The sequence below is a fragment of the Entelurus aequoreus genome, linkage group LG12 (assembly GCF_033978785.1).
Source record: "Entelurus aequoreus isolate RoL-2023_Sb linkage group LG12, RoL_Eaeq_v1.1, whole genome shotgun sequence".
Taxonomy (NCBI): domain Eukaryota; kingdom Metazoa; phylum Chordata; class Actinopteri; order Syngnathiformes; family Syngnathidae; genus Entelurus; species Entelurus aequoreus.
In genome coordinates this window covers 13,557,704-13,575,951 of record NC_084742.1, presented here as the reverse complement: position 1 = coordinate 13,575,951, position 18,248 = coordinate 13,557,704, and the positions used below count along the sequence as shown (strand labels likewise).

The following is an 18,248-nucleotide window of genomic DNA, read 5'->3' as shown; positions in this document are numbered from 1 at the left end:
GAATGCTGTTCGCCATGTCAAAGATGTGAAAGTTTGATTGAATGATTGAAAGAGTTATAGTTAATAAATGGGACGCTTTGCGTTCCCAAACAGTCATCTCTGTCCCGACAATCCCCTCCGTGGTAGCAGGAACCCCTATATACTGGGGTAATTACACATCAAAACCCTGCGGCTTATAGTCGGGTGCGGCTTATATATGGAGCAATCTGTATTTTCCCCTAAATTTAGCTGGTGCGGCTTATAGTCAGGTGCGGCTTATAGTCCGGAAATTACGGTAATAGGAAACTCAAGACAGCCATGGCATTATGTTCTTTACAAGTGTATGTAAACTTTTGATCATGACTGTATATATATATATATATATATATATATATATATATATATATATATATATATATATATATATATATATATATATATATATATATATATATCTTTTTTTTTATGTAACATTTAATGTTGAGTTACTTTTAGAACAGTTTCTGGTCATTGGTAATTGTTTGAATTAAAATGACAGTATATTTTGTTCCATGATCAATATTTCACCATCCAAACAGTTTTGCTTCTCTTTCCATGTTTTGTTGTCTTCTTGCAGGCCTGCAGGAGGTCTTCTTGTCGTGTCCTCTTCTTTTCTGTTATCACGGTGTCTCTATGGCGACCCTCCTGTTTCTTTCAATGCACTGACGTTCAGGATCTTTTTTTCATTTTTTTTTTCATTTTTTCTACTTTTATCTCGCTGCATTTCTGTCCTGCCAATGCGCTCTGCTACATCTTTCTTTTCCACGAGACATTTTTATGCAGGGTGTCTCCTGCCTTATCTGTCTTAGCTGTCCTAAATAAATATCATTCTCTCCTCTATAATGTTTTATATGCATATAATAAATACCCCACTGAGACACTCATGAATAGTTAGGATAATAGACAAAGCTCCTGGATTTGTTCTGACTGAAATATCTCGGAGTAAAGCTGAGTCAATGCATCTTGTATTCGCTCATCCCCAGTCTGAAGACGCACGCACACACACACACACACACACACACACACACACACACACACACACACACACACACACACACACACACACACACAAACACACACACGGCGTGCTGTGAAGTCATTCATTGTGATTGCACCTCCTGCTAGACGTATGATGCTCATCCCGCATCACTTATTCATCACTCAGCCAATGTGAAGCGGCAGCAGACACTTATGGTCCTTTTCCTGTGTGCGTGTATGTGTGTGCGTGCGTGCGTGTGTGTGTGTGTGTGCGTGTGTGTGTGTGTGTGTGTGTGAGAGAGCTTATTTTGGGAAACAGCTTGTTTGTTGCATCCACATGGGTTGATTAGGACAAACGCTCTCTTCCCTTCTGAGACCTAAGTTGGGCGACATCAGCACTTTAGTTTTGACGTCATTCTTCTCTTCCCGCCACTTTAAAACCTCCGAACCCACAACCTCTCTCCTTACCCGCTCTGAACGGCGGCACAGCAGCAGGAAATTAGTAATTTCGTGCAAACCAGTGGTGAATTGTCAGGGCTAGCAAATATAAGAAGAACACTACCAGCTCAGGCAGCACGGTGGTACAGGGGTTAGTGCATGTGCCTCACAATACGAAAGTCCTGGGTTCAATCTTTGGCTCGGGATCTTTCTGTGTGGAGTTTGCATGTTCTCCCCGTGATTGCGTGGGTTCCCTCCGGGTACTCCGGCTTCCTCCCACCTCCAAAGACATGCACCTGGGGATAGGTTGATTGGCAACACTAAATGGGCCCTAGTGTGGGAATGTGAGTGTGAATGTTGTCTGTCTATCTGTGTTGGTCCTGTGATGAGGTGGCGACTTGTCCAGGGTGTACCCCCGCCTTCCGCCCGAATGCAGCTGAAATAGGCTCCAGCACCCCCCGCGACCCCGAAGGGAATAAGCGGTAGAAGATGGATGGACTACCATCTCATATGTTAGCCTCAGTAGTTTAACAGAACACATTTGTTTGACAGTTGTCTTTATTTTTTTTACAATTCCAAAGTTTCTGCCATACATTTTTTTTACCGGCCCGAACGAAATGGTTGGTGTTTACGGCGGTCACTCACCCGGACTCGTCAACAGGTATGCACGGGGAGCGCGTGCACACATACAGAAGCGGTCCAAAAGAAGGAACAAACAACTTGCAGTTCTGTTGTTGTTGTGATACAATAGCGTATTTTCCGGACCGTAGGGCGCACCGTATTAAAAGGCTCACTGCCGATGAGCGGGTCTATTCAGGTCTATTTTCATACAAAAGGCACACCGGATTATAAGGCGCATTTAAGAGGTCAAATTATTATTATTCTTTTCTAAATTAAAAAACACTTTCTTGTGGTCTACATCAGTGGTCTTCAACCTTTTTGTAACTGCGGACCGGTCAACGCTTGAAAATTTGTCCCACGGACCGGGGAGGGGAGTGGGTATGGTATTTATTTTTATTTTTTTAATTTTGTCATGAAGAAATACAATCATGTGTGCTTACGGACTGTATCCCTGCAGACTGTATTGATCTACATTGATATATAATGTAGGAACCAGAAATATTAATAACAGAAAGAAACAACCCTTTTGTGCGAATGAGTGTGAATGAGTGTAAACGGGGAGGGAGGTTTTTTTGGGTTGGTGCACTAATTGTAAGTGTATCTTGTGTTTTTATGTTGATTTAATAGAAAAATAAATAAATAAATATTTTTTATTTTTGAATTTTTAAAATTTTATTTGTTGTGCGTCCCGGTACCAATTGATCCACGGACCGGTACCGGGCCGCGGCACGGTGGTTGGGGACCACTGGTCTACATAACATGTGATGGTGGTTATTTGGTCAAAATGTTGCATAGATTGTTTTACAGACCACCTTCAAGCCACTTTCTGACAGTTGCTTCAGGATGCCCCGTTTTGTAGGCGGTCTTATTTACGTGGCTCACCTTCGACAGGGTCTTCTCCCCGTCATCTTAGCGGTGTAGCGTGCAAGGATGGGAGTGGAAGAAGTGTCAAAAGATGGAGCTAACTGTTTTAATGACATTCAGACTTTACTTAAATCAATAACGGAACAGCATCTCCTCATCCGTGACTCACTGGTGCAACAACAACACAGGAAAAAGCGTCCGACCGGAACTCTCTGATAACTAAAGTTCTTTGGGTGAATAATGTAAACTCACTACACCGGTATGTTTTAGCGCTTTCATGGCGAGTTTACTGACAGATATAAGTAAGAACTTTACACTACTTTATATTAGAAATGGCAACAGCGGAGGATGAATGTCCCATAACAAGAAGATAGAGAAAAAGAAGAAGCTTATCCACTACAGTGTTGGCACCGACTACAAGGGCAAATTTTCAGGACTTATGCAGATCTTAAATACAGATCAGCAGTTACCAGAAGGTAAGAAAAGTTGCTTTTTGCATAATATTGCGAAACAAAACGCCACATAGAGTCTTACCTTATACACACACCATAATAATACTCGTATGTTGAAGCACAGTAAAATCCATCAAGCGGTGCAGCTTCATAGCTTACCGAAGTCGTACTAAAATATTTTGATAGATTTTTGAGCGAGGTGTGTAATGTTCTATATTTTCAATGGAACATATAACATTTGGTGTTGTTTACTTGAGTCATATTGCAGTCTACACATATCTCTTATGTGTGACTGCCATCCCATTGCAGTATACACGTATCTCTTATCTAGTGGTCACACTTATCATTTCAGCATGATAAAATAAATAAAGATAAAATAGCTTCGATGTCGGTAAGCACAACAAAAATGATTCCGTACATTAGGCGCACCGGGTTATAAGGCGCACTGTCGAGTTTTGAGAAAATGAAAGTATTTAAGTGTGCCTTATAGTCTGAAAAATACGGTATACATTCAATGACGGCTAACGCTAGCTAGCCAATTTGCTAATATAAGCTAAAAACACCTAAAGCTAATGCGCGTGAATGTGTTATGAACGTATGTAATTATATTATTACGTACGGGAAGCTGTAAGAGGGCGGGATATATTGTGGAAGATATATTAGAAAGTTGGCGCCCTCTAGGCATCTGTGTCCATGTTGCAAACAACCCTTCCTGTTAAAACGGTTAATTTTTTAAATTTTCCAATTCAAGGTTGGAAAAGGGCTTGTAATTAGCACTTTATGAAAGTAACCTTCGTCTTTATTAAATGTATTTTTTTAATTTCCTCCTGAGTGAAATAACTTTCTGAATAAAAATTACTGAGTGAAATTACTTTTTTCCCTTTTATTTTTCTGTTATAATTTTACAAATGTTTTGTCCCCTTATTCTTTGTTTTATTTTTTTGACTAATTTAGTTTATTAAATTGTTTTATATTGATATATGTGCTTCTGCAGATAACATAACATCATTTGCTTTACTGCCCTTAATTAATGTTGTGATGTGATATATTGTCTATATATTTTTATATTTATAATAATTTAGCACAGCGCCAAAAACATTCTTGAAATTTGGTAGGACAGACTTTTATCTATTCCACAATGGGGAAATGATGTGGTTGCAGTACAGATTCAAAAAGATCACAACAAAAGTATTACAAGTAGCACAAAAGTCACACAAATGTAAACCTGTCATTGTATAGTCATAAGGGGGTTGAAAGCAAAAGGGTAAAAACACATGAAAACAACAAGGAAGCACAAATGAGGACATAGAAGATTACAGAGCTGCATCAACCAACTGACACTTTAGCGGCTCCATTTTTACATACAGCTACAAAAATAAAACGCAATGGAAAACCAAAAATTTGTGATAAATAATAGATATAGCACACGTACGATTGCACCATGCGTAGGTAAATAATAAAACAAAAACACCTTCTGGGTTTAAAACCAAAAGGTAAAAAACACATGAAAACAAGAGGGAAACATTAAAGAAAACAAAGGAGCTGCTGCAACCAGCTGCCACTTTTGGTAGCACCATTTTTACATAAAGCTACGAAGCTAAATGCAATGAAAAACTAAAAATGACTAATAAATAAAATATACTGCATCCTTACGCTTGCACCATGCAATAAATAATAACACAAAAACACCATCTTGAATCTAAGACTTTTTCAGTATTTTTTTTTCCAAAAAGTGTCGACTTTCATGGCTCCCCAAAAATATTTCTAATGACCTTCGACGGCAAACAACTAACAAAAAAACATATTTTCTCCTCCTCCCTGCAAGGTCACTTGTCCCATGGAGCGGGAGCCCATGAGGGGGAGCACGGTAACCATGGAAACCACTCAACGGGCCCCACTCCAGACTGCTCGCCCCCCTCCCCCGACACGGCCCTGAAGAACATTGAAAGAGTCATCCGCCCACAGGTAATTGCACGCACGTACACACACACGCACACACACACACACACGCACACACACACACACACACACACAGAAATGATTGTAGAGGCAAGTGATGCATTATTGAGCATCACAGCATCCACCTACATGCAGCTGAGACACCTGCACACACACACACACACACACACACACACACACACACACACACACACACACACACACAATTCCCGACATCATTTTTCAGTATATTTCAGTCATAATCGAGTCGTCTGATAATGTCAGAACTCCCGAAGCATAAATGTCACTGTTGCCTGCGGAGGAGTGAAGGGTTACTACAAGCAAGACTTTATTGTGTGTGTCACTTTTTGTCCACTCAAAACCTCCATATTTCTCAACCAATTCCAAATATTCAAATCTCAAAACATTCATCTTATTTACAAAATTTAGACTACGGTATACTAAAATGTTCCCGGAATGCCACATTTTGCCACAAGGTATTTACATGCAGAAAACAGAGTGAAATACATCTAAATGATGAATGAAATGCATAAATGAACATTTAACATGACTTTTAACTCTATTGAAGACTTGTTGACTGTGTACTTTGCAGCGAGTTCTTTCTTTTTTAATCCATTAGAGTGTCTCACCTTCTTCATCAAAGTGCTGGCACTTGCAACTTTCTTTGGCCCCATGGTGGAAGGTTTTGCAGTCGTACTTAATAAAAAAACACAGAAACCGAGTCACCAAAATTTGGGATTCTTTGTTTGTACTCAAGTCCACGGGATGGTACTCTGACAAACGGACTAGTTTGATACGCACTGGAGCAACATTTTAATGAACATTTGGAGAAGAACGAAAAATCCAAGTTCCAACGTTCCCACATTTATGGTGGTTCCACATTTTCCACACAGGGATCTCAGCTCTTCCTTCTGCAGAAATAACATTGCCTAGTCCAGTGTTTCTTAATTTCTTCCCATTGTTGGGCAGCGAGCACCCCCTGAGGGCCGCCAAAAAATATGTGTTTCTCACCTTTGGTGTGTATGGGCCACAGCGGTACTCAGTTGTAATACACTTTTCCACCACTTGTGGCAGTAATGACAATATCAAACAAACAGAAGAAGTCTGGAGCTAAGGCCATAGAGAAGTTTCTTAAGCACAAAAAATACGCCTAAAGTGGTGAAGCTGTATTTTAATTTGCACTTGAATTTTATTGACAGTTTAGTTAAGAAACATATATTAATAATTATTATTAATTTAGTTTAGCACTGCGTAATTGTATGTAAATGTATTTTTCATCAGGTTTAAACCCTTCTTTTGCAGTATATTTGATTAATATTTAAACGGTAAGTAGGTTAGATATGATTAATGAAATTATTCAAATCAAGAGTAAAAATAGGAATTCAGTGTTAATGTTTGAGGGGGCCCTGAATCCATCTGTAGGGAAAAAGTTGGGCCCCGAGGTCAAAAAGTTTTAAGAACCCCTGCTCTAGTCCATCAATGACGTTCATAATAATCACTCATGTATGCTTGTGAAAACATCATCAATAAGATAAAAAAATGACATTATGGTTCCTTTCCTCTTTTGAGTTCCTCATCATCGCTGATTCTATCTTTGGACCGTTAACTAACGCAGACAGGTCCCACGCGGTGCCCAGCGGGGCCTTCGCTCTGCTTGACGCTCGTATAATCACTTTTATTGCTCTAAATTAGCCCCTTGGAATTAATTTCACCACTCCATCTCCGTCCCTCTGCAGCAGCAGCCCGCTAAAACAGCAGTGAAGAATATACATGCATTATAGAAGAAGAGGTGGACTTGTGTGAAGTACCATGGAAACCTGGTGACAGTACAAGGAGAAGCGCAGAATCAAAACCACCAAGTGAATACTGACCATCCTTGCGAGCATAGAGTTTGATGCGCATGAGTGACGGGTGTCCATTTTGCTGCAGTCTAGTTTTGGTTGTGGTTGTTGCCCAAAATCTTGTCTTACAAAAGTCATTGGACAGGAATGACAATAATATTAAAAGTTCCTTCTAATTTGAACTCAAAAAGACGGAACAACAAACTTTCCCGCGCCCACAACACACGTTAGCGTACATGGAAGTGACCAAACCATATTCAAAGTAGCTCCGCATGATTTGGGTGGAATTTGGCTTGCGTGATTTTTGTATATCGTCTTGTTTATCATACGGCCAATTATTGCACGTAACAAACTAGTCTGTCTGCCCACATATCATTGCGCCGAATCCAGTGCCAAAACAAAGAAGCCCACGTGTTGGTGACTCTGTGCTTTTTTAAAATTTAGTATGACTGCAAAATAATCTACCATGGTGCCAAAAAAAAGTTGTGTGCAAAGATGTGGAGCAAAGATGCGGAGCAAAAACACTAAGCAAAGAAATGGCACAAAGATGTGGCGCAAAGATGTGAGCCAAGACCTGGAGAAAAAAACATGGGCAAATACACGGAGCTAAGACAGAGCAAATATGTGGCGCAAAGAGGCAGAGCCAAAATACTGCTAAAGAGATGTAGTGAATAAATGGCGGTAAAACACAGAGAAAAGACAATGAGCAAAGACCTAGAGCCAAGATGCGGTGCAAAGCTGTGGTGCAACAAACCAAAACATGGAGCCAAGATGTGGAGCAAAGACACAGAGAAAAGAAACGGAGCAAAAACATGGACCAAATACATCAAGCAAAGACAAAGAGCCAATATGTGGAGGAAAGACGTGGAGCAAATAAATGGCGAAAAAATAAGGAGCAAAGACTCTGAGCATAGACATTAAGCAAAGAAAAGGCGCAAGCACACAGACCAAATACATGGAGCAAAAATGTCAAGCCAAGATGCAGAGCAAAGACCTTGAGCCAAGACATGAAGCAACGGACCAAATACATGGAGCAAAGATACGGAGCAAATATGTGGAGCAAAGAGGCAGAGCCTAAACATTGCTAAAGAAACGGAGCAAATAAAAACACAGAGAAAAGACTTGGAGCAAAGACACAAAGCCAAGATGCGGCGCAAAGACGTGGAGCAACAAACCACAAACATGGAGCAAAGACATGGAGCCAATATGTGGAGCAAAGACTTGGAGCGCAAAAATAAGGAGCAAAGACACTGAGACATTGAGCAAAGAAATGGCGCAAACACAGAGACCAAATACATGGAGCAAAAATGTTGAGCCAAGATGCAGAGCAAAGACACTGAGCCAAGACTTGAAGCAACGGACCAAACACACGGACTAAATACATGGAGCCAAGATGTGGAGCAAAGATACAGAGCAAAGCAGTAGTGCAAAAACACCGACCAAATACACAGGGCAAATACACGGAACCAAGATGCGCAGCAGAAGCTAAAGAAGGTGAGAATCACTTGAATTTAAGAAAGCACTTGTAGTAAAGAACAAAGGTGTGTGGCTCTCTACTCCCCTCCCCCTCTTCGCTCATCTCTGACATTGACAACAAGTCTTCAATAAAAGTTGAATGTATTTTATTTATCATTTATACGTATTTCACTTTGTTTTCTGGATATGAAACTATGTTCTATGTCAAATGTGTTTTCAATTCATTGTTAATAGGGTTGTACGGTATAACGGTGCTAATTGAGTATGTTTGAAAATACCGGCAAGTTTTTTTTTAATGCGCTTGATGACGCACCGTGGAGGATGTCGCAAGTCAACACACGCACACAGCACTTGCAGCGGAAACGGTGTGGAGACAGAAGAGGGAGAATGAACGTATTTTGGCTTAAAAACTAACGATAAGCACTGAAGCGCCGCTAACATGGGTCAACAGACAGTGTTTTAGCTACTTCCAAATCACTAATCCTCGCCGCCACGGCGACAAATAAACTATGTTTCTGACAAGTGTCATCCCTGCAGGACAAGGAATAGCTAAACATGTAGGAGGATACAATAGCTCACCGCTAGCAGCAATCTTGCGCTCTTGAATGTGAACAAAACGGTGGATCTATACAATTATCAAATATAACGATACCAAGTACAAGAGAAGTATATAGTCGATAATACAATGATTACATCGATTTTCTATTATCGATGGCTCCGTTTACACTGCACACCAAATCTGATTGTTTTTGCCCTGAAGTGACACGGATCAGATTTTATTTGCCAGTCTAAACGCTCCAAAGTGCTTCAAATCGGATCTTTTGGGATCAGATTCAGGCCTGAATCCAATTCGAATCTGATCTTTTCAAATGTGACTTCATTCTAAATGAAAAGCGACCCGTATTTGACTTTTTCGTCAGCTGTGGGCAAGCTACGTCACTCGTGTGCGCGGGGAAATAACGCAGCCCACCCGCGGAAATGGATATTTCATCACAACATCCGGTTTTGGTGAGCAAAGCCTATTTATGACGGCCACATTTTCTGTGCATCACTTGGGAATAGTGTGCAAATAATAGGCTATATGTAATATATAAATACATGTTTGGATTGTGAAGAAATAGCGATTTTTGAAGGACCGGAATTGACGTTCTGGCTTATGTACAATGCGTAGGTTGTTTATGTCAGCGAAGTGAAAAATGTAACTAACGTATATCCACGCTGAGGTTCGCGTTGCCTCTACTTAACAGCCATAAAAGATTACAACACTCCCAAATATATTACACTATATACATCCATTCATACATTACATTACTTTAATTTACTTACACGTAAAGAAACCGACTTTATTAAAATGTTGTAGTTTTAGCAGCAACTTCCTTGTTTTCACCTTATTGAGTGCGCATGTAAGTGACGTCGAGGCCACATTGGGGCCTGTACGCGTTTACACTGGAGTCTGATATAGATCACATTTTACTTGCAGTGTAAACCTTCAGCTGGAAAAAATCTGATCTAAAAAAAACAAAACAGATTTAGGCCACTTTGGCCTGCAGTGTAAACTTAGTCATCAAATATCGTGTCTTTTTTATTGTTTATAAACTCAGGAAATATGTCCCTGTACACATCAGAACTTTAATTATGACCAATGTATGATCCTGTAACTACTTGGTATTGGAGCCATACCCAAAGTTGTAGTATCAGCCAAAACTAATGTAAAGTATCCAAACAACAGAAGAATGAGTGATTATTACATTTTAACAGAAGTATAGATAAAACATGTTTTAACAGAAAGTAAGTAGATATTAACACTAAATGAACAAATAGATTAATAATCCATTTTCTACTGCTTGTCCTCATAATTTTGACAAAATAAAATAATAAGAAATGACACAATAGTTACTGCATACGTCAGCAGCCAAACTAGAAGCCTTTGTTTGCTTACTTACTACTGAAAGAGAAGTCGTCTACTAGTATATTCACTGTGTTATTTAATGCTTTAATTGCAAGACGAAACATATGTTTAATGAATCATAAGATTTTCTGTTGAAATTGAGTAGATAATATTTTTTTTTGTGGTGCCTTTATTTTGAAAAGTATCAAAATGCATTTTGATACTGGGGTATCAAAATATTGGTCTCGAGACAACCCTAATTGGTGAACATTAGACTGTACATGGAATCCGACACATGAAATCTGCTGTGTCAGCTGGTCGGGGCTTTAAAAACGTGTTCGCACTTGACGTAAAACACAAACAACAACAACACTGAAATGTGTGCAATTAAACTTCCTTTTCACCAGCAAATGAGCAACATCTGCAGTCAAAGTGAGACCACAGGTGACTTTAGCACTATTGAACGCCTTTGCGCTTATTAATCACTTAACGGCTGAGTGTGCGTGTGTTAGCGCTACAAACGCCTCTTCGCGCGCTGGTGTGTGCGTGCGTGAGTACACATGTTTAACAAGTTCATCCCTTCATCGTATTAACGTCTTCATGGCACCCCTGCAGTGTTATGACTCCAATGCTTTTGTCAGCTCTTTTGGCTCATTAAGAGGCTTTACATCAACACACACACGTACACACACACACACACACACACACACACACACACACACACACACACACACACACACACACACACACACACACACACACACACACACACACACACACACACACACACACACACACACACACACACACACAGTCGGTCCAGATGAAGCTACCGTTGACAATCAGAACAGGCGTTGGACTAATGAACATGTCATGGCCAATTAAAGTGGCACTAATGAATGTAGAGACACACACACACACACACACACACACACGCAAACCTGCACGCACACACGCACGTTTTTAAAAAAAACCCAACATTAATTGGCACAAAATCCTTGTTGGAAGAACATGCTGTTATTTCATGTTATAACTGAGCATGTAAAAGTAAACCTGTATTTATGTAATAAATGAGTAATCAATCAACATCCAGTGATGAGGATTTAATCGATCAGTCATCAATGATCCTCTCCAGCCCAAACAGCGCACCTCCCTGTCCTCCTCACTGGACGTCCAGCGGACCGTCAATCACAGCTGCGAGCCCAGCGAGGTGAGCTCGTCCCTGGGGTATGCCAGCTTCAGCACCAGTCCCCCGGCCAGCCCCCCCTTCAGCCCCAACCAGGACCAGGACCAGGACCAGGACTCGGCCGGGTCCAACGACGACTGTCCCCTCGCAGGTAAGACGACGGAACTCTTCCTTGGGTGGAGGTAACAAGGAAGCACAAATTAGGGTCTTGTGACGTCTTTTGGCTCAGTTTCCTTTCCTCCCACATTAATTTCTCTTTGGTCCTTTTCCTACTGACCTGCTCTCATGTTGCCATAGCGATGAGAATTCTTGTTGTCATGGCAAAGTGGCAACCGCTGATCGATAGATGAAGAGTCTCACCTGGTATGTGTGTGTGCGTGGGGGGGGGTTCAGAAGTCTTAAAGACTTTCATCTGTGCTTGACACACACACACTTCCTACGCAACACACGCACTTCCTAGACAACACACACACAATGATTGAAGCCTTCTATCATCTTCTCATTGAAGCACGCATCCTATTTTAGAACATAATAAACACCATTAGCAGCGCTGTTGTCTTTGAGGACTTTTAATAGCGCACAGGAAGTGACAGGAAGTTGCTAGTGATTGACAGGAAGTCGGTCTGAGGTCAGTCCATGTGCTCACGGCGAGTTTAATTGTGGCGCCCCCGAAGGGGTGTGTTCAAAATGCTTCGGGAAGACATAGCTTTAGCTTGGTTCCTATCTATCGTCCCCAGCATGCCCACAACACTCGTAACTTTGACCTGATATCAAGTGAAGTGAAGTGAATTACATTTATATAGCGCTTTTTCTCAAGTGACTCAAAGCGCTTTACATTGTGAAACCCAATATCTAAGTTACATTTAAACCAGTGTGGGTGGCACTGGGAGCAGGTGGGTAAAGTGTCTTGCCCAAGGACACAACGGCAGTGACTAGGATGGCGGAAGCGGGGATCGAACCTGCAACCCTCAAGTTGCTGGCATGGCCGCTCTACCAAGGGGTACCAAACCCAAACTCTTATATAACACTCAGGAATACAAACCTCCCTCAACCAGTTTCACGGATAGTCCCCACATTTGATGGAGACAGTTGTCATGGCGGGACACGCAAAGTCTCAAGAGCCCATGTAGGCAAACAAAAGTCTGCCATTTTATTATGTAGGTCTAGCTTGTGTGCTATTGTGTGCCGAGCTGTTGTGTAGCTGCTAGCTCCTAGTCGCCTATAGCCTACCATGTTTACTTTTTGTCCATGACTTGATTAAAATACAAGACCAAGCTTGTTTTTTTGTTTAGTTTTGCTGATATCATTCCAATATCCGATCTCAATATCGGATGTGGAAACATGATTTTTGGAACCAGATTCTTCTCCTTGGCATGTTTTGTATAATCAAAGTGTGCGATCACAAGTCAATCTCTTTTTCTTGACTTTTTCCGGAAATCGCTTTTTTCAGGCTTCTGACTGGCTCTTCCGGCTGGGGGTTAAAGTGCCACCTGTTGCCTTGGTCTTACAAACAAAGCCATCCTAAAGTAGATATCTTTTTAATGCAATGGGAGAAAAAAGTAATGTATAAATGAAATGTTTTCGTCTTTTCTTCCATGTATTCTTCTCATTTTTCTCTATTTTATAACCTACCACACTCCCCACACGCGCTTTCTCTCTCCACTTATTAGCTTTAAAAGGCCTATTGTGAGGTTGCCATGGCAACACGTGGCTCTCACACACACACACACACACACACACACACACACACACACACACACACACACACACACACACACACACACACACACACACATCACGGGGAGCGGGAGATGTTACGTGGGTACAGAAGCAATTCAAAGGATGCCAGTAAAAGGGAGAGGATAAAAAGGAGGAAGAGGGTGAGAGAAAGCGAGGATGCGGAGTGCAACGTTGGTAGCGAGGGCTCCAGAAGACGCCAGCGACTTAAACCGGCGCCTCTCGCTCGCTCGCTTTCATTTCAGCGTGAACGTTTATACAACAAATCTCCTCGCCGGTGTCGGCCACCTGCGTGGGCGGCCTATTTATAACCAGTGCGTCCATCACGGATGCTGATGCTGCACCGCTGCTGTTATTTTTTGTTTCTTTTACGTAACACCAGACCCCTTCTTTGCCTTAGGGCCCCCCACACCCCCATGCTGCCATGCAGATGTCGACACTCTTCCCTACGTTACCACAGGCCTTATTTCTAACTGTGTGGCAATAAAGGATGGACGTAAGATGTGCGTCACATGTCGATCAGTGACTTTTTCTTTCTACAAAACCATCAACCAGGCCTGGACAACATCCTGCATGCTCGTCATTAAAAACAAACACATATTCATATCATTGAATGTATATCAGGCAGCAAAAAAAACAAGTTTAGTTGTACCATGGTTTTCGCACGCCGTTTTGCCAACATTTTGCCTAGCTTTTTGTATACCGTTTCGGTTATCGTACGGGGAATAAACTAGTCCGTTTGCCCAAGTGCCATTCCATGGGTGTCAGGGAGTGTTGGTGACGAACACCAAGATGCAGGGATGGCAGGCTTGATGCAGGAAAACATGAGTTTAATGTCAAAAATGCAGGGAAAACACGAACCAGGATACCAGGAAAGCAGGGGACAGGCAACAGGATTTAAGGAAAACTGGAGACAACAAACAGTCTACAGCAGGGGTCACCAACGTGGTGCCCGCGGGCACCAGGTAGCCCGTAAGGACCAGATGAGTAGCCCACCAGCTTGTTCTAAAAATAGCTCAAATAGCAGCACTTACCAGTGAGCTGCCTCTATTTTTTAAATTGTATTTATTTACTAGCAAGCTGGTCTCACTTTGCCCGACATTTTTAATTCTAAGAGAGACAAAACTCAAATAGAATTTGAAAATCCAATAAAATATTTTAAAGACTTCACTTGTTTAAATAAATTCATAATTTTTTTTACTTTGCTTCTTATAACTTTCAGAAAGACAATTTTAGAGAAAACATACAACCTTAAAAATGATTTTAGGATTTTTAAACACATGTACCTTTTTACCTTTTAAATTCCTTCCTCTTCTTTCCTGACAATTTAAACCAATGTTCAAGTAAAAAAATGTTTTTTATTGTAAAGAATAATAAATACATTGTAATTTAATTCTTCATTTTAGCTTCTGTTTTTTCGACGAAGAATATTTGTGAAATATTTCTTCAAACTTATTATGATTAAAATTCAAAAAAAATATTCTGGCAAATCTGGTAAATCTGTAGAATCAAATTTAAATCTTATTTAAAAGTCTTTTGAATTTCTTTTAAAATTTTTGTTCTGGAAAATCTAGAAGAAATAATGATTTGTCTTTGTTAGAAATATAGCTTGGTCTAATTTGTTATATATTCTAACAAAGTGCAGATTGGATTTTAACCTATTTAAAACATGTCATCAAAATTCTAAAATTAATGTTAATCAGGAAAAATTACTAATGATGTTCCATAAATTCTTTTTTTAAGTTTTTCTCTTCTTGAATTTTGAATTTTAAAGAGTCGAAATTGAAGATAAACTGTTTCAAAATTTAATTGTAATTTTTTTTGTGTTTTCTCCTCTTTTAAACCGTTCAATTAAGTGTAAATATCATTAATTATTAATAATAACATAGAGTTAAAGGTAAATTGAGCAAATTGGCTATTTCTTGCAATTTATTTAAGTGTGTATCAAACTGGTAGCCCTTCGCATTAATCAGTACCCAAGAAGTAGCTCTTGCTTTCAAAAAGGTTGGTGACCCCTGGTCTACAGCATACAATCCTCCAGCCCTGCCTGGAGGGCGAGGCAGGTATAAATAGTAGCCTGATTGGCAATTGCCACCGGGTGTGCCAGGCTGCCAATCAAGGACAGGTGAGGGAAACGAGCGCTCAGGGAGACGTGCAGGAACTGGAACCAAAGAAGGACGCTGACAGGAAATAAAACACAAACCAAAACATAACCAAACTGTCAGTGACAAGCCTGACAATGAGATCTCAATCCTAATGAATCCCGTGCTGTGGTGACTCAGTCTCTGTGCTTTATTTTTAAATGTTTTATTTTTTATTTTTTTTATGAATACGACTGCAAAATAATCTACCATGGGGCCAGTGAAAGTTGCGAGTGACAACACTTTCATTCCATTTATTAATTTATTTCTGGCAATGACACAGAAAAAGTACAAGGTAGACAACATATAATAATATTAATTAATATAGTGCAAAAGGGGGCAGCATGGTGGGACCAGGGTTTAGTACGTGTGCCTCACAATACTAAGGTCCTGGGTTCAATCTTGGGCTCGGGATCTTTCTGTGTGGAGTTTGCATGTTCTCCCCGTGACTGCGTGGGTTCCCTCCGGGTACTCCGGCTTCCTCCCACCTCCAAAGACATGCACCTGGGGATAGGTTGGTTGGCAACACTAAATGGGCCCTAGTATGTGAATGTGAGTGTGAATGTTGTCTGTCTATCTGTGTTGGCCTTGCGATGAGGTGGCGACTTGTCCAGGGTATACCCCGCCTTCTGCCCGAATGCAGCTGGCATAGGCTCCAGCACCCCCCGCAACCCCATAAGGGACAAGTGGTAGAAAATGGATGTATGGAGAATGCAAAAGGTAATGTACAATATGTAAGCATGATGATCCAGTTTTGCCTGAATGGGAGTGAGAAGAAGATAATGTAATTAATCCCAACCCCAGTTCTCCATTTAGTGACTAATACATTGAGTTTCTCTGTTACTTTGTTTAAGAATGATAATACAAATGTTATATCATGGGGGTTGTGTTAAGAATGATAATACAAATGTTATATCATGGGGGCATTACCACAGGTAACAATAATTATTACACAGTAACAATAATTTATAGCAACAATGTAAGAAGAAAGAACCATACCAACAATGGCGATAGACAGGGGCGTCACTAGCTTTTAAGGACAGGGGGGGCTTAGCCCCCAAGAGATGCACAGGATGCGAGCGAACGTAGTGCACGAGCACAAAACTTCACAAACGGCTAACAAAGACTTAGAAATTAATCATTGTTATTATTATTATTTCAGTCGGTTTATTTTCAATCTGTGTTCAGTACAACAACAAACATGGGTTTGCACAGTGACATTTTGTTTACAGCATCAACTAGAAACAATGACTTGCATGATCCTTCAAGATACACTGAAACACAATGAAAGTCGTGGCATTAGCCTCTATGTTATTCATTCACAACATAGAGGCTACTGCCACAACCTTCGCACACAATACAATAATTGTTTGTTCCCAAATATTTTGAAGTTGCACAGATTACATTTTGGACACATATGTGACTAAAATGGTTGTAAATTCAAGCCCTGGAAATATTACTTAATTACTTGAATTAAAGTAATATCTGGATCGGGATAATTTGGCTTGTATATAATATATTTATATACATATATTATGGCAAACCGTTAAGGAAATTAAATATATATGGAAGTCTGAATAGAAATGAGAAACGTTTATATATACTCTAAATAAGAAAGACTTAAGAGTCCGTCTGCTGATCTGAAAAAGAGCCAAAGCTGTCAAAGAGCTGAGGGACCATCTTCAAAGTGCAATGCTGAAACAAATAATGCAAACAATAAAATGTAACTTCCAGGGCTGGAGATTAACGTAGTCCCGTCGTCACGGGGACGGTAAAAAAAATGCACGGGATGAAATTAAATGCTCCCCGGGACGATGGCTTTTAACCATTTTTTTTCTTTTTATGTATTTATTCATTTTACATATTATATATTAAATGTCTTGGTTTTTCAACCCTCTGAAAATCCTATGAAATGTTTAACAAGCCATCCTATAATAATACAACAGCTATTAATGTAACAATACAATAAAACAAATATATTTAATGATGTTTTTTTCATTATTTTAACAATAGGCTAATGTATATTACTTATTCTACAAGAAACACAAAACTTAAAAACTAAATTATTTACAATTGCAGACACAAGGTTCTTGTTCTGCAGTGCTGTGTGCTAATGGGCTTCGTACACCTGCAGGACCGCAAGCAAGGTCGCAGAGAAAATGCGGACTGGATTTTCAGTGATGTGGGCATTTTCTATATGAACAAGTCCAAGGACCGCAAGCAAGGTCACAGAGACAACGCGGACTGGATTTTCAGTGATGTGGGCATTTATTTAAACTAATATTCGGGCCACTTTATAATGAATATGTCGGGATGTATTTGTAAAAAAAAAAAAAAAAAAAAAAAAAAATTATTTTTTTTATTTTTTTTTAACACAAAATTATTTAGGGGGGGCTTAAGAACATTTTAGGGGGGCTTGAGCCCCCTTAAAATCGGCCTATCAACGCCAATGGCGATAGACTACATATCAATGATATTAAGGAAACATGGAGAAGGGGTAGAAAATGGATGGATGGAAAACATATTTTTACAGTAAAAATAACTGGTAGCTCAGTTGCCAAAATTTTACAGTAAATAAAAACAAAACAGTGGTATCGTTTTTCCATTTTCCATTTACATTCTATAAAAAAATTGTACATTTTACAGTAA

General features: G+C 40.0%; 1 protein-coding gene across 4 annotated transcripts in view; it reads left to right on the top strand.

Moving 5' to 3' along the window:
* Positions 1 to 18,248, top strand: part of anks1b (ankyrin repeat and sterile alpha motif domain containing 1B) — a 227,437-nt gene that overhangs the window by 124,200 nt on the left and 84,989 nt on the right. For all 4 annotated transcript variants that reach the window (XM_062064802.1, XM_062064805.1, XM_062064803.1 and 1 more), the window contains 2 exons: positions 5,197 to 5,336; positions 11,671 to 11,872. In XM_062064802.1, coding sequence (XP_061920786.1) covers positions 5,197 to 5,336; positions 11,671 to 11,872 — 342 coding nt within the window. The remainder of the gene's footprint in view (positions 1 to 5,196; positions 5,337 to 11,670; positions 11,873 to 18,248) is intronic.